General features: G+C 38.1%; 1 protein-coding gene across 1 annotated transcript in view; it reads right to left on the bottom strand.

The window, feature by feature from the left end:
- LOC136878420 (transmembrane protein 181) overlaps positions 1-26,600 on the bottom strand; it is a 126,646-nt gene that overhangs the window by 5,762 nt on the left and 94,284 nt on the right. The window contains exons 9-11 of the mRNA XM_067152084.2: positions 19,570-19,697; positions 18,780-18,929; positions 17,001-17,103 (exon numbers count right to left, since the gene is read on the bottom strand). Coding sequence (XP_067008185.1) covers positions 17,001-17,103; positions 18,780-18,929; positions 19,570-19,697 — 381 coding nt within the window. The remainder of the gene's footprint in view (positions 1-17,000; positions 17,104-18,779; positions 18,930-19,569; positions 19,698-26,600) is intronic.

Below are 26,600 nucleotides of genomic sequence, written 5' to 3'. Positions count from 1 at the left end.
TATTCTAGCAGATTATTTATGTCTTCAATTTGTACATTTAGTCCAGGTTGTGCTGTAAATGTAAATCTCAGCTGTGCAGATCCTACCTTTGTCCATACACCAAGCTGAATATCACCGCTAGTGCTACCGTCACGTTCACTTGAGTCTCTTTCACCATTGTACTCGCTCTCTCCTGACATTTGAACATTAGTCTCACTATCACATGACAAATCACAGTGTAATAAATCAAATGGTTCTTCTTCTTGCAGACGTTTCTGAGCTTCACTTGAACCTGCCATAATGCACTATTTACCACTGTCAGCAGCCTGGCGGCTGGTACTAGCTGATTGCCAGCTGGACGCGTAACAAAAGCATTTCGCCCGGTCACGTGGTTTTAGGAGAGTGCTGCTGTAGGCAAAGCTCGAAACTAACATACACACACAAAGGAAAGCGATCTTGGATCCTACAATGGAATAAGTCTTCATACCCATCGCCGAAAGACATTTACAATGTGATGACGGAATATTCCGTCATGGACACTTAGGAAGCCATGTGACTATGACGATTTATTCCGTCATTACTGTTTGAACCTAATTTCTGGATAATACTCTATGCTGGTTCCCTTTCCTCCACACACTTTTCCCACATGTCTAACAATGGACTCCCCCACGGCGAGAGCCTCAACCCTACCCACCTCATTTGATCCCCTCTCCTCCTGGTCTCTCCTATCTTTCCTGAGGAATGCAGAAGCTATTTTTTCCTCCCTTATCTTCCTCCCATGACCTTGTTCCACCTTTCTTTTCCTATCATCTACTCTGCATTTCCCTTTCCTAACTTTTCTTTTCCTCCTACTTCTGCACTCGTCAACAACAGTTGCCTTTTCCTCATCTTCCCTCTGTTATTCTACCTGCAGTGACTCATACCGATTTCTCACTGACACCTGTCCTGAATTCTGCTCCTGAGTAGAGCCCTCAGCCTGCATTTTCCCCTTAAAACATTAGACCACCTGTCTTCTAAAACTCTCCCCTTTCCTTCCTATCCCTCTTTATACCTGTCATATCCCATACATTGTTTGTGGGAAGCCTACCTTCCTTCCTGTCCTCTGAGAGAATCCTAATTATCTACCTCAAACTCTCCCACTCCTCCCTCATACTCCTTAATGCTTGGCCACACCCACAGTTCCTACACCTGCATTGCTTAGCCATTCTTTACTCTTCTTTATGGAATAATGAAAAAAAGCAAACATTCTATTATAGACCTGAATTAACAAAAGAGCATTCATTATAACAATGGCCAAGGAGGTTTGGAAGAATTTCAAAATTGTCCAGGCGAAGTTGTTATCATCTTTGCCAAGCCATCTAGGACATTGTTTTTACTGATCGGAAATTTATGTTATTACTCACTCTAGTTGAACAGTGATGTTAAAGACCTACTATTAATGGCATTTTCATATTTTACTTCTTTGTCCATAACAGCTACTCCTAAAGTGATAATTTTCTCCTAAAGGCCTTCATCTCAAAAATAACCATATCTTAAGGCCCAAAGCCAAAGCAGTTGAACTCTAAATTTCAGTTTTAATATTTTTAATAAAATACAGACAACAGTTTTTTTTTCTCTTTTCTTTTAATACCAGAGGTGCTTTATTCACTGTTAAACTATTACATATAAACATGGCTCTTTAAAACTGAATATTTGGAACTGGATAAAATTTGTAAACTATCATTGTAATAGATTGCTTTCTGAAAGGTAAATTAAGTGCTTTAAAAGTAGATAATATTCTTTAGGTTAAAAACCACCAACTTTCCTCACGAAGTAATTAAATTAAGAGTGGTATTAAAGTTACTCTTGACTTCCAGTACTTTAGTTTACTTGGTTTGAGCAGTGAAGGGACAAGTTTATTTCGATCCTAGCCTTTTGCCATCCAGGATTAATTACTAGATTGGTGAAAAATCACCTTTTGCACCAGACACAGTCGATTCATGGTAGATATTGTTCCTCTCTGTTGTGTTTTTATACTAGCCGCAAACCTGTCTATAACATTGCAGAAATGCTTCCAGTGTAAATGCAATCATATCTCATCTTCATCTTTACATAATGATTATAAAATGCCTCTGAAAGGAACAGAATTGACACTTTAGTTTAATTAGTGCCCAGATTACAGTAGTTTGAAGTAGGGCCTATAAGTTCAATTCTGAATGCAGTTTAAAACATATTTTAAATGTGGTGGAAGGCCTTTGCAAAAACCTTTGTATGAAGCATGCTTCTGTATGGTTGTGAAAGCTGGACATTGGGAATGCAAGAAAAGAAAAAAACTAGAGGCAGTTGAAACGTGAATCTGGAGAAGAATGCAGAGGATAAGTTGAACTGAAATGAAGAGCAATACCGAAGTCCTTAGAGAGATAAGAGAAGAATGGAATCTGATAACTGAAATTGAAAAACGGAAAATAAAATTTATTGGTCACATTCTGCGGTATGAGGAATTCCTTTTTAATATCATTGAAGGAAGAATTGCTGGAAAAAGATGAAGAGGACGACCCAGAGTGTCTTACTTCAAGAACCTGCTTCTGAGGATGAAGTGCAAGACCTACGCTGAGTTGCAAAGACTGGCTCAAGATAGACAACTGTGGCTGCAGCGACAAGGCTTAGCCTTTAGAATATGATGATGATGGATTAATGTTTTACTACCGGGCGAGTTGGTCATGTGGTTAGGAGCGCGCAGCCGTGAGCTCGCATCCGGGAGATAGTGGGTTCAAATCCCACTGTCGGCAACCCTGAAGATGGTTTTCCGTGGTTTCCCATTTTCACACCAGGCAAATGCCTGTACCTTAATTAAGGCCTCGGCTGCTTCCTTCCCATTCCTAGGCTGTTCCTGTCCCATCATCGCCATAAGACCTATCTGTGTCGGTGCGACGTAAAGCAAATAGCAAACAAAAAATAATGTTTTACTGGGTCATTTTATTTTTTACCCTATATTCTCAGTGAATGCCTTTTCATTTCCACTAAAAAACATATTGATTGGATCCATTAAAGATGTGAACTTTGACATTACTTTGTCTGTAGGCCCTAGATAATACTATGTTTCTTACTGTTTTTTTTACTGATGGAGCTCTCTTTCTTCATGGATTCCAACAGGTGCATACGACCTTAAGGTGGGATGTGTGAGGCACATGCTTTAAACTAAAGAAGTAGGTGCATCATTTAATGTGAAATTGTTGGATAACACAGTAGATTATATATTGTTATTTATTTGTTGCAAGTAACATTAATAAAATTTTGTTCTAACAAACTACAAAGTGAGCTGAACAAATTCGCTGTGTTCTACAACCGGGTTAGGAGTTGCTTACTGCACAGAGTGTATATGTGCTGGCTGGAACCCACACTGTTGTTTGTAATGTGAGTGGTGAGGAGAGAGCCAGTGAACAACTGGTGTGTCCTATGAGGTAGTTGGCAGACTATATTTGATTTTAATGTGCTATTTTGGTGATGGTATGGGGATCATAAGTGTATTGTAAATTATTGGTTTGGAACAAGAAGAGGCTGTTGATACTGATAAAATGGGTGACCCAATTTTGAGGTCAGGATTCGACAGAGCTTTGCGAGACCTAAATAGGAACAAAAGACCTGGTATTGATGAAATTCCCTCTGAATTACTGTCTGCTTTAGGAAAAACCTGCATGGCGAGGTTATTCCATTTAGTGTGTAAGATGTATGAGACAGGAGAAGTGCCTTCCGATTTTCGGCAGAATGTTGTTATAACTATTCCCAAGAAAGCTATGCTGACAAGTGTGAAAACTACCGCACCATTTCTTTAGTATCTCACACCTGCAAAATTCTAACATGTATTATTTACAGAAGAATGGAAAAAGAAGTTGAAACTGAGTTGGGAAAAGATCAGTTTGGCTTCAGAAGAAATTTAGAAATACGTGAAGCAATCCTGACTTTACGTCTGATCTTAGAGGATTGAATTAAGAAAGGCAAGCTCACATACATGGCATTTGTAGATCTAGAAAAGGCATTCAATAATGTTGACTGGACCAAGCTATTTGAGATTCTGAAGGTGATTGGGATCAGGCACCGAGAAAGAAGAATTATCTACAATCTGTATAAAAATCAGTCTGTAGTGATAAGAATCGAGAGCTTTGAAAAAGAAGCAGCAATCCAAAAAGGGGTGAGACAAGGCTGCAGTTTGTCCCCCCTCCTTTTCATTATTTATATAGAACAGGCAATCAAAGAAGAATTTGGAAAGGGTATCACAATCCAATGAGAGGAAATCAAAACCCTGAGATTTGCCGATGATATTGTTATTTTATCTGAGACTGCAGAAGATCTGGAGAAGTTACTGAATGATATGGATGGAGTCTTGGGTGAGGAGAACAAGATGAAAATAAATAAGTCCAAAACAAAAGTAATGGAGTGCAGTCGAACAAAGTCAGGTGATGCAGGAAATATTAGATTAGGAAATTAAGTCTTAAAGGAAGTGGATAAATATTGTTACTTGGGTAGTAAAATAACTAATGATGGCAGAAGTAAGGAGGACATAAAATGCAGGCTAGCACAAGCAAGGAAGGCCTTTCTTAAGAAAAGAAATTTTCTCTTCTTGTACATTGATATAAGAATTAGAAAAATGTTTTTGAAGACTTTCGTTTGGAGCTTGGCACATGGACAATAACTCACTCAGAAAGAAAGAGAATAGAAGCTTTTGAAATGTGGTGTTACAGAAGAATGCTGAAGGTGAGCTGGATAGATCGAAACACGAATGAAGAGATACTGAATCACATTTGTGAGAGGAGATTGTTGTGGCTCAATTTGAGGAGCAGAAGAGATAGAATGATAGGACACACCTTAAGACACCCAGGACTTGTGCAGTTGGTTTCTGAGGGAAGTGTAGTGGGTAAGAATGGTAGGGGTAGACCAAGGTATGAATATGACAGACAGATTAGAGCAGATGTAGGATGCAGCAGTTATGTAGAAATGAAAAGGTTAACACATGATATCAAACCAGTCTGTGGACTGATGACTCAAGCAACAACAACAACAAATTATTTGTTAATTACAAATTTTAATATGGAACTTGTCAAGAAAAAACACTGTGACAAATGAAGACCATGTCTTGAAATGCCGAATTTAACTACTAAACATAAAGGCAAGAAAGAGAAATACGCAAGCAACTTTTCAGTGTCACAATACACTTTGATTCCTTGGTTGGCAAGTTGCACCAAACTGAATAAATCATTTTGCTGGCCATCTATTTTGTTAAGAGATATAAATTTCATGTTGATTGGTCTGTATTGAACTGTGATTACATAGAAAATTAAAAGTTTTAGTTTAACAATTCCACCTTTTCAAAACATAATTTTTGAAATGCAGTTTACATTACAAATGAAACATTTATTTGGTACTAGTTTTGATCTAAGGTCAAGTTCATCATCAGCCAGTAACAAAGTTTAAAAATAGTCACAATGATGATAAAAGTTTTAAATTATGCAATGGCAGTTAAATGCATTATTTTAATGCAGCCTTGGCCACGGCTGGATCAACACACTGCAGCACCGAGGCTGTCAGCAGCAAAGTGTGGACGACAAGTGGACTATTCTCCCACCATAACAGGAATTTCTTTTGCACTAAACATAATATCCAGCCACAGGAAGAACTTTCTCTGGAAGTTCCCTCTTCTTCTCTGTCTTCAAGATGCACACAAATCAAGCCCAGCTATCATGATTTTAAATAGCTACAATCACAGCCTTGATCAGCAGTAGCACTTTTATCCCAGGAAGAAACAAGTTTTAGGAATACAAGTACAAGTGTACCTGAGTGCTTGCAAATATTAACTGCCATACATGACCAACATTATTTTACCCACTACAATGTTTTAATGACTCAACACAAGTTAATTTCACTCAGATGCTTATTTTATCTAAGCAAGTGTGATTTTGTGATGGTTCTTTTAATTTTATAAGCCACTTTATGTAGCTGTATAAGTTTAGCTTTAAGTCTAGTGAAAAAAAATGAAAAATGAAAACCTACAACCTGTTTTCCAGTCTTTGACCGGGTCAGGGATGGAATGAATGAAGCAGATATAGGCTATTAGTATGATGGGGTCGCCACTCCCAAAGTGATTTATTAATGAATGATAGATGCTACTAAATGAGAATGGAGAGTGTTGCTGAAATGAAAGATGACAGGGAAAACCGGAGTACCCGGAGAAAAACCTGTCCCTCCTCCACTTTGTCCAGCACAAATCTCACATGGAACGACCGGGATTTGAACCACGGTATCCAGCGGTGAGAGGCCAACGCGCTGCCGTCAGAGCCACGGAGGCTCCTTTAAGTCTAGTCTACCTCTTTAATTTTAATGTTCAGGATACCACGACTGAGGATGCCTATTATATTATAGGCCAAACATTTCACAATATTTAACTTCGATTTTGAGTTTTAATAAATCGAAAACTGTATTTCTACAAGAAAATTCTTTCACGAGTTTATACATAGTTCAATATGGAGCCCAATATGAAGTTTATAACTTGCAAGATTAATACTCGCATGAAATTTTAAATTTGCTGTCCTTTCGCATAAATGATAATGTTACTGGTTTTATGTCCCAGTAAGAACTTTTATGGTTTTCAGGGAAGCCAGAATATTGTCTTACAGGAGCTTTTTATGTGCTGATAAATCTACTGACATCTCCAAATACCACTGGACTGAGCTGGCATTGCATCCACCGACTTGAGATCAGGAAGTCAGCTCTCTACCATCTGAGCTGCTCAGCCCAGCTCTTTCTTTTCTGAGTACACATCAAAGACTGGAAGTTATAAATCTAGGATAAGAAATAATATGTCAGTATATGTATCTTTTATGTTATGGTCCTAACCTCTTTCCTAGCTACTGGGTGAGTTGGCCATGCAGTTAGGGGCGCGGAGCTGTGAGCTTGCATCCAGGGGTTCAAGCCCCATTGTTGGCAGCCCTGAAGATGGTTTTCCATGGTTTCCCATTTTCACACCAGGCAGACGCTGGGGCTGTACCTTAATTAAGGCCACAGTTGCTTCCTTCCCACTCCTAGGCCTTTCCTATCCCATTGTCACCATAAGACCTATGTATGTCGGTGCAAGTTGATATAGATGTTGTTTCCCATAGGTACCAACTGATGAGCCCACCCTAGCACACGAGGGCGAAACGCTGGCAACCAAGAATGAGTTAGCTGGAAAATTTATAATGTCCAATAACGGACCATTTATATTGGTATTGTAAAGCAAGTTGTAAACAAAAATTTCCTAGCTTCTTGTCTTTGATTTACACTTGTTAATGTTATGGACGGTCATTCCCTTCTATTACAGTAAAATATCATTGATTATTTTCATGTCTTAATTTCTCTCTTTCCTTGTCTTCTGTAACAGACTTGTTACACATTTCTTCTGCTTAGATATGATTTTCGTCCTCTGCATGTGACTAAGTCTGAGCTGAATAGTTCATTTTTTTTAGCCTTCATTTCTGCATCTTTGCCCTCTGATAAATTCCAAACTCTGATAATAAAACACTCTCTAGTCATAGTCATGACCTTCCCATACTCCTAATGTTTTCAGATTTCTTATCTATATATATAAAATAAGAGTTTTGTCTGTACATTGCTCAGAATTTGAAAAGAATGGTATTTCTGTATCGGTCATATCCACAATAACAAGGAAATGCACTTTTTACTTTTCCGTAATTTCTGTCTATCTGTCTGTCGGTCTGTCTGTCTGTCTGTCTGTCTATCTGTCTGTATGTATGTATGTATGTATGTATGTATGTATGTATGTATGTATGTACACTAGAAAACGGCTAAAGAGAATTTAATGAAAATCGGTATGCAAAGTCGGGAAATAAGTCGCTACAATCTAAGCTATAAATAATTTTATTCACGCTGAGAAAAATGGTAGTTTAGGGGATGGCCTTAAATTTCATTTTCAAATATTTATGTTATTAGTGGTCCTATCTTAATAAAAATTGGTGTGAAAAGTCGGGAAATAAGTCGGTACAATCTAACCTATAAATAAGTTTATTCATGCTGAGAGAAATGGTAGTTTAGGGGAAGACCTAAAATTTCATTTTCAAACATTTGTTATTAGTGGTCCTATCTCACTGAAAATTGGTATGCAAAGTCGGAGAATGAGCTACTATAATCTAGGCTATAAACCACTTTATTCACGCTGAATGAAATGGTAGTTTAGGGGAAGGCCTAACATTTAATTCTCAACTATTCATATTGTTAGTGGTCGTATCGATAAATACTACATAACCAAGGTTATATAGAATTAAATTTCCAACCATTTATGTCTTATACATTTTTACTGTAACGGCTATGACAACACAGATATTCATGAATTTGTATTTTTGTTGCTAAGTCCAAATCGACGCCGAGCCACGAGAAAATGGGTTAACAGAATTTAATGAAAATCGGTATATAGAGTCAGGGAATAAGAAACTGCAGTCTAAGCTATAAGCAATTTTATTCAACCTGTATGAAATTGAGGTTTAGAGGAAGGCGCCTAAAATTTAATTTTTCAGTACTTACGTTTTTGGTCCTATCGAAAAGTACTACGTAACAAAAGTTGCAGAGAATACAATTTCCGATCATTTATGTTTTATTCAGTTTTACCGTACCTACTATGATGAGTGGTATTTCAGAGTCAGAAGAAAACTAAATGTGAAGGCCTACAATATCCAAAGAGCATAACATTGATCAACAATAACATTACATTGACCATTGTTTGTTGTGATGTTATTTGTCTCTTATGCTGCCTCTCAACTTGGATAGATGGGATTTCTGCTGCGTACCGAGTATAATAGCCTGACTGGATATTACCGAAAAATAGCCGGGGATTTAGAAAACTTTCTTCTTCAACATGCCATTCCTCTGGTTCATACATTTTCTGATATAGCTGGTATGTAACACACTGGTTCTTCATAATATTCTAGTTATTCGATCCCTACTCTGACGCGCTGTTTTGAATGAGCAGTGTGCATACTTAAGGCAGAGGCTGACTTAGTAGTAGTAGTAGTAGTAGTAGTAGTAGTAGTAGTAGTAGCAGCAGCAGCAGCAGCAGCAGCAGCAGCAGCAGCAGCAGCAGTAGTAGTAGTAGTAGTAGTAGTAGTAGTAGTAGTAGTAGTAGTAGTAGTATGGCCTGGTCTAGAATAACAATTTAGGCCTATTCCAAATTATAGCACCACAATTCACTAAATTACTCAAAATTAAACCCTGAAAAGAGCTGTTTCTTAAGAAAAGCTTCTTCCTATTCATTATTATTAAATTCTACATTCATTTTATTCCAAATTATCAGTGAGGAGGGGATTTCTCCTCTGGTTGGAGGAAAAATTTGCCTCCAAGTCAGATATATTCTTCCGCCGCCAGTGTAGTGAATTAATATTTTTCGACTCATCAGGTACTCCTAGGAAGCAGATTATTAAAAGGGCATAGTTTATGCCCTGGGAGTCTCCACTATTCGACCCTCTCCCCGCCAAAAATGGACGAAGTGTTCACAAATCACGGCTGTCTGCGGCTTGGTCATTCCAGCTATGGAACTTTGGACGGTTAGATCGGCAGTGTAGTCCTGTTCGTTAAAAGTGAGATAATGTGTGGTGTTTCATCTGATCTGGGTGGAAGAGCTTAAGGAAAAAGGTATGGAGGTGAATGTGGACAAGACACAGACTATGGTTATCAGCAGGAATGAGGAGAGACACTGTATCATGGTCGATAGTAAACCATTAGAGCAAGTCGCCAAGTTCAAGTATCTTGGCTCAATCATCAGCTCAGACGGGAAGATGGAGGATGAAATAACAGAAAGAATAGGAACAGCAGGGCGCTTGTTTAATGCCATCCGAACAAACTTCCTCAACAAGAAGGAGATCTCAAAGGGCACAAAATTAGCCGTTTACAAATCCACCTTTATTCCCACATTGACCTATGGCTGCAAATCCTGAGTGCTAACAGAAAGAACCAAGAGCAGAATCCAGGTGGCAGAGATGAGGTACCTCTGGAAAGTAGAGAACAAAACCAGGAGAGACAGGATCAGGAATACAGCCATCCGGAAAGTATTGAATATGAAGCCATTGGAGAAAACCATCCAAGAATATCAATTGAGATGGTTTGGCCATGTCTACCGAATGTCAACAGACTGCTTGCCGAGGTTAATGAGGGAGGTGAGAGTGGAAGGAAGGAAGGCTCGAGGAAGACCACAGAAGACATGGGAGGAGGGGATTAGAGAAGCACTGCAGGAGAGGGGACTCTCTGTACGAGAGGCCGTTGCCATTACCGGAGATAGGAGTAGATGGAGATCTCTCGTATCCTCGACACCTCATGGTACAAGAGGACCGGATTAAGTAAGTAAGTAAGTTTCATCTGATCGAGTATTTTATATGAAAGCATTGCTTTTAATCACGCCATTCCTACTGACGTCATTGTAATGTATGTTCATTTCAGTTGGAAAAACCACTGACAGTCTTTCTGAGGATGTAAAAAGGCAGGTGGAGGGTGAGTGTCTACCATTATAATGAAAACTCCCCAACCTGATTGTGACTGATGGTATGGAAGCGGGTCTACCATTACAGTGAAAATTCCCTAACTCAGTCTTCATATGAGAAAAGATGTTTGGTGACTTCCCCATCGCGCTTCTTGGTAACGTTATGAGCTATGCAATTTAATACAATCTTGCTCACAAGTGTACACTAGAATTCCGTAGCGAAGCACGGGTACATCAGCTAGTCTTGTAATAAAAACAGGTTCCATTGTTGATCTTGAATTTGTATTTCCACCCTTATGCTAATTCCTTTTAGTATTATTTTCCTTAGTTGGGCTGAGCAGCTCAGATGGTTCAGATGCTGGCTTTCTGAGCCCAAGTTGGCAGGTTCGATCCTGGCTTAGTCCAGTGGTATTTGAAGGTACTCAAATGTCAGCCCCATGTCGGTAGATTTACCGGCACATAAAAAAACTTCCCAAGACAAAATTCTGGCACCTTGGCACCTCCAAAAGCTATCAAAGTAGTTAGTGGAATTACAATAATTGAAATTAAGAGGGTTCCTCCTATTCAATACTAAGATATTTATTAACGTGAATGAGTCACATAGCGTTCACATGAGGTACTAGTTTCGGCACCAAACTTGTGCCATCATCAGCCAAAAAGTCAAATCGGGCAACCACAATAAAACCTTAAAACAACTTTAAAAACACACTATAACATCTGCATGGATAAATATGAAATATAACTTTAAAACAACTTTAAAACACACTATAACACTTGCACAGATGAATATGAAATAAAATATGGTACATGATGAAGTTGCATTTCAGTTTAAAATCCGTTAAAATGACGATGACTCCATTGTTGTATACCCATGGTGGTTTGTCCAGCTTGTATATGTCTAGTTTTTTAAAACTGTTAAATTATGTTGCAGAGTTTAATGTCATATGAAGTTGACACTATGTGTGTTCTGTAGTTTGGTTCCGAAAAATAAACATGCATATGATGAACTTGGTTAGATCCAAAGAATTAATTCCCACTTCAATATGGGTTTTGGAACCTGGAGAAGAAATTAAAAGTCGAATTAGGCAAAAGATCGGAAGGAAAGACTAAAAAGAAAAGTCTAGAAAAACTGAGAGAATACTAGAAACGAACTTACCTTGAGCAGCCTGAGTGATCGGCGGATGGAGCTGGACTGATGGATGCTATTATGGATGGTGTTATAGTGTGTTTTTAAAGTTGTTTTAAGGTTTTACTGTGTTTGCCCGATTTGACTTGTTGGCTGATGATGGCACAAGTTTGGTGCAGAAACTAGTACCTCATGTGAACGATATGTGACTCATTCACGTTAATAAATATCTTAGTATTGAATAGGAGGAATCCTCTTAATTTCAATTATTATAATCCCACTTCAATACAGATCATGAAATTTCTAAATATCAATGAAAATGCCTACCAGGCAAAAAGAAAAGCCTATCAATATATGGGTTTAAAAATTAAAGTCGCCAAATTGGGCAAAGATATTAGCTTCTTGAAACAATGCATTATACACAATTTAACACCGAACTTTCTGAAAGGAACGATCAAAAAACATTGTTACGCACCACATTCCATCTGAGCCCAACAAAAAAACGAACAAAATTTGGCTGAAACACGAACTTTGTTTTTTATATAAGAAAAAATCGTTTTTAAACAATAAACTTTACGAGACTCACCTTGAAGCAGCCAATCTGCTTCCTGGCATTCAATGGAATTTATTTCTAAATCAGGTTAATAATAAACTGTTTGACATACTCTCACAAAAACAATTTACGTTAGAGAAGAAATTAGCTGCATTAAAAATGAACAGAACTGCGTCAAAAACTCAGCCCAAAGAAACTTAATCGAGAATTTCCATCCTCCTGTAGTCAATCTTTCGAACGTAATTTTAACCACAGAAGAAACCACCATTTTAGCAAAAGGCCCGAAGCATAATTGGCCCAATATGAACAAAATAAACGCAGTCACTAACTTAATTATTGAGTCGGAAGCTACAATCAATAAAATGCTGCTAGAAGATCAAGATGAAATTAGATTTGAAGTAAAAAGAAAACTAGATAAGATGTTCAGTTCTAATAACGTAAATAAAAGAAATCCCCCTATCAATTCTAATATCAATAATTTTACTTCCAAACATAAACAAATCGCGGAACTCAAAAAGAAAATTTAAAAAAATAACGATCTAATTGTCACAAAAGTGGATAAAGGTAATACTACAGTTATCATGGACAAAACTAATTACATATCTAAAACCAAAGAATTTTTTTAACAACAGCACATTTACAATAATCAATAAAGATCTTACACAGAAAATACTGCGACAATTAAAACAAACATTAAAGAATATATCTTTTCTTTTTACAGATCAAGAAAAATCGAAACTATTAAATATGAATCCAGGTTTACCTACAGTTAAAGCGCTCCCTAAAATACATAAAATTTACTTACCTATCCGGCCTATTATTAACTATAAACCCAACCCTCTATATAAAATTGCACAATTTGTTCAACGATTTTTAACTAAGAACTATCAATTTCTCTCTAAAAAATCCATCGAAAACACCACAGAACTAATTGAAAAAATGAAGTCATTTAATGTACAACCCAACCATGCCCTTCATTCTTTCGACATACCGGTAGTAAATATGTATCCAAGCATACCCACAACCAAACTTTTCTCCATTATTGAAAATAACTTAAACAAACAGAGCTCTCTCAGCAAATTAGAAATACAATATTTTATTTCTCTTCTGAAACTGCTCATCAACAATAATTTCTTTAAATTTGATGAAACCATCTATCAACAAAATGGACTGGCCACGGGATCACCCGCATCGGGTATTCTAGCTGACATTTATTTAGAATATACAAAAATAAATAGCAATACTTTTCCAAACATCCTCATGTGGGCCAGATATGTTGACGACACATTTGTTTTAATGGATGAAGAAATCAAGAATGCGACCTCTACCCTGCAAGAACTAAACAACATTGACCCCCACATCAAATTTACGCTTGAGTCCAAAAATAATAAAGTAATTAATTTTCTGGATTTAACTATTCTCAGAAATACTGTACATCTGCTCTTTCATATAGAATCTTCAGAAAACAGACACAAACTGCCAATACTATTCATCAAGATTCCATACACCCCCAAACACACGAACATACAGCGTATAATAGCATGGTTCATTGCGCATTCACGATACCTATGTCTGAGAAAGACCTCAATAGCGAACTCAACACTATAAGAGCAATCGCCAAATTTAACGGTTACAGCAGATCATTTATAGAACAGATAATCAATAAATTTAGACACTGGCCTAAGACTACTCTCACAAAAGAAAACCTAAAACTACCGTTTCATCTACTTTTACATTCAACGACGATGTCCATCAAATCACCAATCTCTTTCGAAAACATAACATAAAAATTTTCTCAGGAATTATACATAATTCAACATCAGTCAACACCTCTAACAGATTTTCCAAATCTGGAATCTATAGATTCAAGTGTATCGACTGCAGCGCCTCCTACATGGAACAAACAGGACGCAACTTCACAACCAGATATTCAGAGCACGTCAACGCAGTGAGATACAACAAGTTTTCTGCTATAGGCCAACACATTCACGACTCTAATCATAAGTTCACTGATATAGAACATGACTTTGAGATACTTCAAATAGCAAACAAAGGGCCAATTATGAACATTGTCGAAAATTGTTTCATTCATTGCGATCAATATTTCAACCCTAACTATAATTTAAATGAAATTTCCGAGAAATCTAATATTCTTTATGATCTCTTAATTAAATGGTGAAGAAATAATAGACCACCTAAAAAGAATTCAATCTTTCAAACCATACGCAGTATATATCCACATCATTTACCCCATTACCACATCCTTCCGCTCCACTTTAGCTCCGTGACAGTTGCTCCTCCTCTACCCCTCCCCTCTCCTCCCTTCCGCCTCGCCCCTTAACCTTATGATCGCATCCATCAGTCCAGCTCCATCCGCCGATCACTCAGGCTGCTCAAGGTGAGTTCGTTTCTAGTATTCTCTCGGTTTTTCTAGACTTTTCTTTTTAGTCTTTCCTTCCGATCTTTTGCCTAATTTGACTTTTAATTTCTTCTCCAGGTTCTAAAACCCATATTGAAGTGGGAATTAATTCTTTGGATCTAAGCAAGTTCATCATATGCCTTTTTATTTTTTGGAACCAAACTACAGAACATACATAGTGTCAACTTCATATGACATTAAACTCTGCAACATAATTTAACAGTTTTAAAAAACTAGACATATACAAGCTGGATAAACCGCCATGGGTATACAACAATGGAGTCATTGTCATTTTAATGGATTTTAAACTGAAATGCAACATCATCATGTACCATATTTTATTTCATATTCATCTGTGCAAGTGTTATAGTGTGTTTTAAAGTTGTTTTAAAGTTATGTTTCATATTCATCCATGCAGGTGTTATAGTGTGTTTTTAAAGTTGTTTTAAGGTTTTATTGTGTTTGCCCGATTTGACTTTTTGGCTGATGATGGCACAAGTTTGGTGCCGAAACTAGTACCTCATGTGAACGCTATGTGACTCATTCACGTTAATAAATATCTTAGTATTGAATAGGAGGAACCCTCTTAATTTCAATTATTGTAATCCCACTTCAATACGGATCATGAAATTTCTAAATATCAATAGTTAGTGGGATGTAAAGCCAATAACATTATTATTATTATTATTATTATTATTATTATTATTATTATTATTATTATTATTATTATTATTATTATTATTATTATTATTATTATTACACTGGTGGAAAAAAAATATTCAAACACCAATAAGGGGTTGTGCTAAATTAACGAACATTGATAGGCATGTTTATACTCCTGAAAGACGATTCAATTTTTCTGCAAATCACATTAACGTGATACTAGTAGTGGTGATACATTGCACATCAGGTTGCTTTAAATACAGGCTGTACTGTGTAAGAGCATTAGTTACCTGTGAGATTGAATGGAGTGACTGTGAGTGGGTCAAGAATTCCTTTACGACGATGAAGAGGCCAGTATCAACAGCTCACTGCGGTTGAAAGAGGCCGCATAATAGGCTTACGTGAAGGTGGATTTTCCTTCCATGCTATTGCAGAACGATATGGCAGGAATGTGTGCATGTGTGCTGGCAGCAGTGGTCACGAGAAGGAACACTCGCAAGAAGATTGGGCTATGGACATCCCCTTGGCACCACCGAGAGGGAGGACTGCCGTATTCGGCGTATGGCTATGGTGCAGCAGACTACGTTTGCAGCAGCAATTCAAGTGGCAATTGGCACCACAGTGATGCAACGAACTGTTCAAAATCAGTTACTTGAAAGACAGCTCCAAGCCAGACGCCCTGCGGCGTGCATTCCACTTACCCCAAACCACCGCCGTCTGCAACTTCAGCGGTGTCAAATGAGAGCTCATTGAAGGATCGAGTGGAGGTCCATTGTGTTTTATGATGAAAGCACGTTCTGCCTTGGTGCCAGTGATGGCCATGTGTTGGTTAGAAGGAGGCCAGGTAAGCGTCTGCATTCCATCTGTCTGAGGCGTCAACACACTGGACTTACACTGGGAATTCTGGTCTGGGGAGCAATTTCCTATGACAACAGGAGCACTCTCATGGTTATTCCACGCATCCTGACTGCATTCACGAACAGCATTCCCGGGGGTGTTTTCCAATCGGATAATGCACGTCCCCATGCTGCTGTTGTAACCCAACGTGCTCTACAGAGCATCGACATGTCACCTTGGCCTGCTCGATCCCCCGATCTGTCCCCAATCGAGCACATATGAGACATCATTGGACGACAACTCCAGCGTCATCCACAACTGGCATTAACCATCCCTGTATTGACTGACCAAGTGCGTCAGGAATGGAAATCCACCCCCAAGCTGACATCCGACACCTGTATGACACAGTGCATGCACGTTTGCAATGTTTTTTCTCGCACTATATTAACCTGTAGTCTTGTACCTTTAATCGACAAGTATATTGCCAAAATTTCCGTATTCTACATTCCTTATTTCATGGTGTTTGGATATTTTTTCTGCCTGTGTATTATTATTAGTAGTAGTATTATTATCCTTTTCCTTATGTTTGGAATGTGGGATATTGTGATTCTGTTATTATTAAATTTTCTCATTCCTTAAAAAAATTAAGTATTATAATTCCCTTTAGCCAATCTTCTGGAACCAACTTTCTAATTCCAAATGGTTGCAAGTAGTATGTACATCTCCTGGTCCACCTACTTTTATCATTCTACTGTAACTTCATCTTTTCCATAGACTTCTCTATCCAGTTCCAAATTTCTTTGTGTATTGTCTCTTTCTACTTCTTCTAGTGGTTTAATATCCTTGTTGTCTGATGATTTAACTACATCATACTCTTGTATTTAACATGTCAGAACATGTAAAGTAAATTTATAATTTTTACATGACTTACCGAAATATGGCATTGATCGAAGTTCACTGTATGCCCGTAGGATAAGGCAAAGTAAATAGAAGAGGTATACACCACATGCAATGAAGAAGAACACCTTAAAACCCTGAAATGAGACAAGAAAGTTTTCTGAATATGCCCTTATTTTCCTCTTTGGATACTGTACTTAGGATACAACACACAATGTGATAATTAGAAGTAATGGAAATGATGATATTTAGACAGGAACACATTAGGATAAACACAATGACATGAAAGTGTGGGAATATACAGTGAAGAAGAAGAAGAAGAAGAAGAAGAAGAAGAAGAAGAAGAAGAAGAAGAAGAAGAAGAAGAAGAAGAAGAAGGACAAATTCAGAAACACAAAAGGAGAAGGAAAATCTTTATATCTTGATGCACTGCCGTCTTCACATCAATCCCAGTTTTTCCATATCCGTTTGTTCTCACTCCCAACAAGCCTGATTCTGCTTCCTAGCTTCATCAGCAGGGCAGACACTGATACTTATAGAAAGACTATCCTACAAATCTTTTGTCTTGTTTCATGAAGTGTAAGATAAAAATAAAGCCACATTAACACAGTAAAATGGAAGAGACAAAGAGATAAAAATGAAAACAGGTGTTAAATGACTAGGAACACAGGAGAAACACAGAAGGGGACCAGGAAGGAGTAATGAAAAGGAAAAGATGCAAAAAATGAAGTCATACATAGAAAGATAGGAATTTGAATATGAACACATAAAAACCACACCCAGGCGACTGGAGTGGGACATTGATGATGATGATGATGATGATGATTACAAGGATAAACAAAATGACATGTCTGTGTGGAAAGAGTGAACAACAGCAAGAAGAAACAAATGAAAAGACAAAAGGATAAGGAAAATTTCCACATCTTCTTGATAATGGGCTTTCTGCATCAGTGTCTTCTCAGCACTCAATGACCTCCTTTTTGCTATCCAGCTCTTCTTTTAGCCTGCTTTTTAAACTTTGAAGAATCATTTCTCTTTTTAAGCTAGTAACAGGCTATTGTTAGCTGATTTTTCTCTCTTATTCTTACTCTTTCTCCCTCTCCTGTATCTTCATCTCATCATCATCATCATCTTCCTTCCTGGTATTGGGCCATTTGTCCCATTATTGTCCTGCATTTTCCCCCCCATCTCTTCATCGGACGTCCTACAGATCTTTTTTTCTCTGGGTTGGTATCGAAGAATCTTTTTAGGCAATCTGCCAGGTTGCATCCTTTGTATATGACATTTCCAGCTTTCCTAATAACTGTAGATGTAGTCAGTTATCGGTTGTACTTTCAGTTCTTTTAGCACCTCTTCATTCCTTTTATGGTCCCATTTTGTACACCCTGCTGTACGACACATGAATGTCATTTCTCGTGTTGTAATTTGAGACAAGTCTTGAGATCTTAACATCCATGCCTCACATCCATAGCAAAGTGTTGGTTTAGCTAGGGTATTATAAAGGTGCAGTCGAGTATGTTTATGAATAAGTGATGGTTTCATGATGTTGTTTATTATTCCTGTAGTTTCTGTGAATGTATTAATTTTTGCTAGTATATCTCATTTTGATTGGTATGGTATCTTCACCTATGATAGGAAATTGGAAAGTTTGATTTATTTTGGAAAGGTTTCATCTATCAGAACATTGATCGAAGAATTCTGAAGCTAAGTTATATCCTGTTAGATTTATTTGGGTTGAACTTGAACTAGGACCCAACACATGTGAGATGAATACAACTTTAGTAAAGAAATATATTTAGAGTATAGTACTTACATAGAAATCGGAAGTGTCTAGTTTATAGCTGTAAGTTGGATCTTGCAATTCATTGTATTTCTGCCATGTTGCCATTATAATGGCAGACAGCCATAAGGAGCCCACTATCAGTAGTTTTGGCATGTAGAATGTCAGTAATTTTCTTTCATTCTGCACAGAAAAATATGCAAAATATTGATACTAATTCACTGATAAACGCTGGAAAGGATACACTATAGATGAAAGTAACACTGTAAGGAGGGCGTTACAAATTCATTTGTAACAAAATAGTAACATAACCACATGTTAAGATAATATAGCAATAGAAGGAAGAGATCCATAAAGTTATATTAAAACCAGTGTAGATGAAGCCATGGAGTTGAAAATTTAAGCAGGAGATGGTTTCATGAAATTACTGACTGTAGTAGAATATTTTAATATGGAGTAAGCAGTTTTCTACCCAGATGTTCATATGAATAGAAAAAATAAGAAGATAGAAATAAATAAAAATCTCAACTGGTAAATGATGTCCCTTGATGGAGGAAGTGGATATTGGTATGTGGTAATTGAATGATTATTATGGAATGTGGAGAGTGCTGACATCTTGGTGAAAAATGTTTCAGACAGTATAATTATGTATTAGCCTACAGTATATTCGAACCAGAGCTGCAGTAGTGAAATCCCAACATCTAATTACAGTATGTGAGTCGCAATAGAGCTTTACCAAGATTATATAAGTTATCTGATATGATGATATATATTGATGTTTTCTTTTGAATAAGAGAATAGCATTTTAAATATGGCCACTCACCTGCCTAAGTCCGTGGTAGATGCACAGCCAGAAAAGTAGGAGAGCACAAAGGAAAGATGCTTGCAACACAGCATCCAGCATGCCAGGTACCCAGGAGTTGAGCAGAAATGTCATTGGAAAAACTGGATCTGTTAGGAAATGAAAGCCATAAATTAGCTTTACATTGACAAAATGGGCACTTTAGGTATCAGGTAAATTAGTTCATATTGGGCAAGTTGGCCATGCGGTTAGGGGCGCACGGCTGTGAGCTTGCATCCGGGAGATAGTGGGTTCGAACCCCACTGTCGACAGCCCTGAAGATGGTTTTCCGTGGTTTCCCATTTTCACACCAGGCAAATGCTGGGGCTGTACCTTAATGAAGGCCATGCCTGCTTCCTTCCCACTTCTAGGCCTTTTCTATCCCACATCGCCATAAGACCCATCTGTGTTGATGCGACGTAAAGCAAATAGCAAAAAAAAATTAGTTCATTCCATACACCTATAAGTGCTGAAAAATTGGGAAGGCTATTTCAGAAGTTTTCCAATGGTGCGCTTCTGCTATAATTTGTGGCATTAATACTGTAGAGAACAGCATAATTAACCTCTCAAGCTGGTTCTATGTATGTATGTACACTTGTGCTTAATATCTACTGAGATGGTGTGCCATATATATATATATATATGCTTCACACCGTACCAAGCAAAAACAGCATTTGTACGGCATTTATGAGACATTCTTGGAAACTATACATACCAATGAGTTATAGAGATATTTCTGATCACTTATATTTCACCACAAATATTTCATACGCTGGTTGTTACTTTATGCATCACTGAAGTGAGGAATAATTTGCCTCATGACCTCTGTCGAGACAAAATAGAAACTATCAATTTCTAGGTGCTTTGATCTTGACTACCATCTGTGTTAAGAGTTTAAACTCCTTATAGTCAAAAGAGGAAGGTGAATATTGTCAGGGTAAGTACCAGTGGGCCATGAAAAATGCAGAATGCATTTTACTTGACAGTTGGGATCATGGAAGGATTTTGCTGGTGTTTTAGATGCATTTGTTTCACCCCTTCGATGAGGAGGTTATAAATTTAAATACCCTATAGACGAGACTAACAGATATCCTGAGCAATGCTTACAAGCAACTGAGTGAGTTGGCTGTGTGGTTAGGGATGTGCGGCTGTGAGCTTGCATTCGGGAGGCAGTGGGTTCTGAACCCCACTGTCAGCAGCCCTGAATATGGTTTCTTGTGGTTTCCCTTTTTTTTTTTTTTTTTTCTTTTTTTTTTGCAAGTTGCTTTACATTGTACCGACACAGATAGGTCTTATGGTGACGATGGGACAGGAAAGGGCTAGGAGTGGGAAGGAAGCAGCCGTGGCCTTACTTAAGGTACAGCCCCAGCATTTGCCTGGTGTGAAAATGGGAAACCATGGAAAACCATCTTCAGGGCTGCCGACAGTGGGGTTCGAACCCACTATCTCCCGAATACTGGATACTGGCCGCACTTAAGCGACTGCAGCTATCGAGTTTGGTGTTTCCCATTTTCACACCAGGCAAATGCTGGGGCTGTACTTAATTAAGGCCACAGCTGCTTTCTTCCCACTCCTAGCCCTTTTCTGTCCCATTGTTGCCATAAGACCTATCTGTTTCAGTGTGACGTAAAGCCAGTTTAAAAAAAAAAAACTTACAAGCGAGTGTCTGGAAGCCAAGCTTGAGGTTGTATGATAGGACCTGGGAACCTGTGACAGGTAATGCATTTTATATGGTGCTTGGTCTTAATATATTGATGGGTATAGTGCAGAAGCCCACTCTGGAAAGTTATTTCAGTAGAGATACATTTCTGGAGTTCCCAATCTTTCTGCTAACAATGAAACAGGACTGGTTTCAACTCTTCATGTGATTCCTGCATTCCATTGACAATAGAACAGCTGATATTTATACTGTACATGCCCACCCAAACCATTCAAAATTAAAACTATTCTCCAAATAATGAATACAAAATATTAGTCTCTCTACTTTCTATTACAGGACATCAGAACTGATGAATCTTTGTCTTGTGAAAAGATCGGTGAAGCCTAAAATAGTATATCCCTCTGAAAGCTGTGAAATTTAGAATAAAACTGAATGACCGTTGTAATTCATCTATAGCTCTTCACTGTTCACTCCCAGGAACATTCAAAATGCTATTGAAAATTTTGTGTTATTGACTTGTAAAGTTTCTGAAACATACAACATTTTATGAAGTACTACAAAATCTCACTCAGCTGGCCAATTTAAATACCATCTACAGTGCAGAAGCTCGACCATTTAACTGCCTACCTGAGAGGTTAACCTTCAGACAACAACGTGCAACAAGTATGCAAGACAAACATAAATATACAATATTGTAGTGGCAAACGTTGCATTGCGTTGCGTTAAAAAAATTAGTAACGTCTTGCAAAGCAGTCTTGGCATCAAATTGCTCTCGGTACAAGGAAGAGCATTAATGCAGCAACATATCCTGACTTTCTGTAAGAGATTTCTTCTTCTTCCTGGCCTTTTCCTAAATTCCTCAGGTCAGCACTTTGTGTGGATTTAACCCAGTTTTATGGCTGGATACTTTTCTTGATGCCAACCCTACGTAAAGGGAAGTACTCAGTACTGCACGTTTCTGTGGTGGTTTTTGATGTGTTGTATGTAAATGTGCATTAAGACAAACACAAATCCCCAGTCCCCAAGCTAGAGGGATTAACCAGACAAAGTTAACTGACTGTGAATTAAACTCAGAACCCTCTGCAAGGGAAGGGAAGGGAATAGAAGAAAAGGAAGGAAGGTACTAATACTGTATGTTGAAACTATGAAGCTGAAGTTCATTATGCAACAATCAGGATTTATCTTCTTATTTTATGACCACATAGGATCACGCCGAGTGTTGGGCGGTAGTAAATAGGCTGATCCACTATAAGGACCAACGGCTAAGGGCGGAGGAGTCCTTATAGAAGGGAAATAGGCCCTCACTGGAGGAAATGCCACTGAAAACCCACATCAACTGTAGCGTCTGTACTCCAGAAGAGCGGCTGCAAAACGCGTCTGTTCTCCATGTTAGGAGCGGCCTACAAGTATCGGCTGGCAGTAGCTCTAAAATGCCTTTGGGAGTGGTGAACCCATTGTAATAAAAGCCTATATAATGACAAGTGTATTGAAGCCTCGGAAAATGCTAGGGTATTCCCCACAAGCGACATGTAAAATTGTGATGCTGGGAGAAGTGTGAGAACTGGGCGACCAACAACCAAATGCATAAAGATAGCAACCATCAATGTAGTGACAATAACAGGGAAAATGGAAGAAATTGTAGATTTTATGGTTGACAAAGATATAGCACTGCTGGAAATCAGTGAGACCAAATGGAAAGGAAAAGGTGAGAGGAAACTAAAGAAAGGATACACCTTATACTATAGTGGAGGAAGAGAAGCCAAAAAAGGTGTAGGTCTCATAATTAGAAAAGACATAAAGGAACATCTAGAATTAGTGGAGAACATAAATGACAGGTTGATTAAGGTCAGATTGAGACTTGAAACTAGTGTTACAGATATAATTCAAGGGTATGCTCCACAAACAGGAAATAAGATACGGATCTAGAGGAATACCTTGAGTATCTGGAAGGCCATATACAAGACAAACAAATTGTGTTCATAGGTGACATGAATGCCCAAGTAGGTCAGGAAAGGAAAGGAGATTATAGGACCATTTGGATATGGGAACAGAAACAAGGCTGGATATATTTTGGTAGACTTTTGTAGAAGAAATTAGCTGATCATTGGTAACACATGGTTTCAAAAGAAAAAAAAAACAGTCAGAAGATAACAAGATATAGCTGGGATAACAAAACCAAAACTCTGATATATTACATATTGGTCAAGAAAGGTAACAGGAAAATGTTGGTAGATGTAACAGCCCTCCCAAGTGAATCTTTTGAAGGAGATCGCAGAGTTGTGATAGCTAAGTTAAAGTTGGGAAAGATACAAAAGATGACTGAGATTAGGCAGAGAAAGCTAAGGGTGTGGATATTGCAGGAGAAGGAAATAAATTAAGAGTTCCAGACACATATTAAAACAAGTATACAGGGAAGACATCGCAAGGGTCGAAGAAGAATGGGCGTACTTTAAAACAGGCATGGTTGAGTCTGCAGAAAAGACCTGTGGAAGAGTATAAGGAAGGAAGAAAGATCAAGAAATGCCGTGGTGGAATGACAGGGTAAAAGATATAGTTAAACGGAAGAAATAAGCTTGGAAAAGATGGCTGAGAAACAGAACAACAGAATGCAAAACAGAAAACCGGCACTGCAAGAAGGAGTGCTCCAAGGTGGTTCAAGAAGAGAAAAAGAAATTCTGGCAAAAATTCACTGAATCTCTGCAAAAAAAGTTACAACCAGAAGCAAAAAGATCTTATTTCAATGGGTAAAAAAGAAGAAAAACCCAGGTGTTGCTAACTTCATTAAAAATGAACAGGAGGAAGTGATGACACAGAAGCAGGATATATTGCAGAGGTGAGGAAAATACTTTGAACAGCTTTATAATGTGCAAAATACCTCAGTACAAGGAGAAATCGAAGAACCAGATTTAGTGCAGATGGAAGATAAGGAAAACGAGGTGTCCATGGCAGAGATTGAGTGGGCCACTAAATGAATGAAACGAGGCGAGGCAGCTGGAATTGACGAGGTCACCATAGAAATGATAACAGCAGCAGGAGCAGTTGGTCTACAGTGGTTGTATAGATACTTCAGAGTGATATGAAGAGAAAAGACTGTTCCAAAAGAGTGGTCAAAAGGGGTCATTATACTAATTTTCAAGAAAGGAGACGGGAAGCAATGTGAAAATTATGGAGGAGTGACACTGATACCTCATACAGCTAAGATCCTTGAAAGAATCTTGGATAAACGAATAAGAGACAGTGTAGAAGGAAAATTGGCAGAACACCAGTATGGATTCAGAAGAGGCAGGTCCACATTTGACTCAATATTTACATTGCGTCAAATGATGGAAAGGTATAGGGAATATGGAAAGGACATGGTAGTAACATTTCTAGATAATGAAAAGGCATATGCCAGTGTCCCAAGAAATTTGGTATGGAAAACATTGACAGAGGCACAGATTAGGAATGAAACAATGCAGATGGTAATAGCATTCTATCAAAATTGCAAAAGCTGTGTTAGAACCGAATGGTTCAGAGTTAAGACATGCTTCAGACAGGGAAGTGTATTGTCTCCCGTACTCTTCATTATCATCATGGATAGAATTCTACATAATATCAAGGAGAAGATGATGGGTGAGCAAGTAAACTCTACGCTCTTTGCTAATGACATTGTAGTTTGGGGAGATAATGAAGAGGAAGTACAGACACAAGTTGATTTATGGAATGAGGAGATAAGAAATTTTGGAATGAAGATTAGTACTGCGAAAAGCAAGACTTCGATCATGACGAGAGGCAACAGAAAATCTAGGGGAGTGATAAAAATAGAAAGCGAACCTCTTGAAGTAGTGAAAATTTTTGAATATTTGGGCAGCATGATGTCATGATGGAAATTTGGATGGAGAAATTGATTTAATAATACAGCAGTCTGCAAGTTTCTGCCAGTGTGTGAGAGACATTGTATGGAACAAAGATGTACCAATGAAGTGCAAGAAGGTTTTTTATACTTGTCCTATTATAAACCTATTCTGACGTATGCTTCAGTAGCCTGGACGTTGACTAAGGGGAGCCAAAGTAAGATACAAGCAGCTGAAATGAGGTTCTTGAGGAGCATACAGGGAAAGATAAGATGAGATAGAATACGAAATTAGGAAATAAGGAGAAGTGTGGGAGTGTGTAAACTTCAAGAAGAGATTGATATAGCAAAGCTAAAATGGTTTGGACACATGAGAATGCCAGGAGAGAGAATACCAAAGAGAACATTCATGGATACAGGAGACTGCAAAGAGGCCTAGGGGACGGCCTAGAATGAGATGGAGGAGCTCTGTTGTGGATTGTGTTGCAAATAGAGGAGTCGATAACAGTAAAGTACTAGAAGAAGGGTGGAAGGATCGAGTAAGGTGGAGGGCTTTGGTACACTACTCTACCCAGAGAGAATCTGGAAAAGTGAATGGATGAAGAAGAAGGATCACTTTAGTCAGTAAATCGTTCAGGTCTCTTTGAAGGGATTGTTTGGGCTTTGTAGTCCTCCCAGTACTTCTTCAGACGCTCCGATCTTCATGCTCTTTCCTCGATTGAAAATGTGTGTGTTGTTGGTTTGTTTTGCGTAAGGGTAAAGTGGAGATTTGTATTCTTGAGTTTTGTATTCAATTTTATCTTATTTGTGGCGTCTTCTGTTGTAAGGCCTATTTCATTCAGATCCTTTCTTACTTCTCTGATCCATTTACATCCTGTTGTAGTATTTTTAAAACGAGAATGTGTTGTACTAGTTGTTTCAGAAGTCTTGAATCCTGTATCCTCATGATATGTCCAAAGAATCCCAGTCTCCTCTTATGCATTGTATCTGTAATGGGTTCTAGCTCTTTGTCCATCTTTCTGGTATTTTTTGTTGATGCAGGTTCCTCCAATCTTCCTTTCAATTTTCTTTGATTGTTTATTCACGTGAAAAGCATTTCTGCTGCATATGTAGCTTCTGGCTTTTTAACTGTGTTGTAGTGTTTTATTTTTGCATTTCTTCTTCTTCTTCTTTTATGACCACATAGGATCACTTTAGTCAGTCTGTCGTTCAGGTCTCTTTGAAGGGATTGTTCGGGCTTTGCGGTCCTCCCAGTACTTCTTCAGATGCTCCAATCTTCGTGACCTTTCCTCAGTTGAAAATGTGCGTGTTGTTGGTTTGTTTCGTGTAAGGGTAAAGCGGAGGTTTGTATTCTTGAGTTTTGTATTCAATTTTATCTTATTTGTGGTGTCTTCTGTTGTAAGGCCTGTTTCCTTCAGATCCTCTCTTACTTGTCTGATCTATTTACATCCTGTTGTGGTATTTTTAAGACGAGACTGTGTTGTACTAGTTGTTTCAGAAGTCTCGAATCCTGCGTCCTCA

Source organism: Anabrus simplex, chromosome 1 (genome assembly GCF_040414725.1).
Source record: "Anabrus simplex isolate iqAnaSimp1 chromosome 1, ASM4041472v1, whole genome shotgun sequence".
In the NCBI taxonomy this organism is placed as follows: Eukaryota; Metazoa; Arthropoda; class Insecta; order Orthoptera; family Tettigoniidae; genus Anabrus; species Anabrus simplex.
The sequence above is the reverse complement of the archived record's forward strand: the minus strand, read 5'-3'. Positions and strand labels throughout refer to the sequence as shown.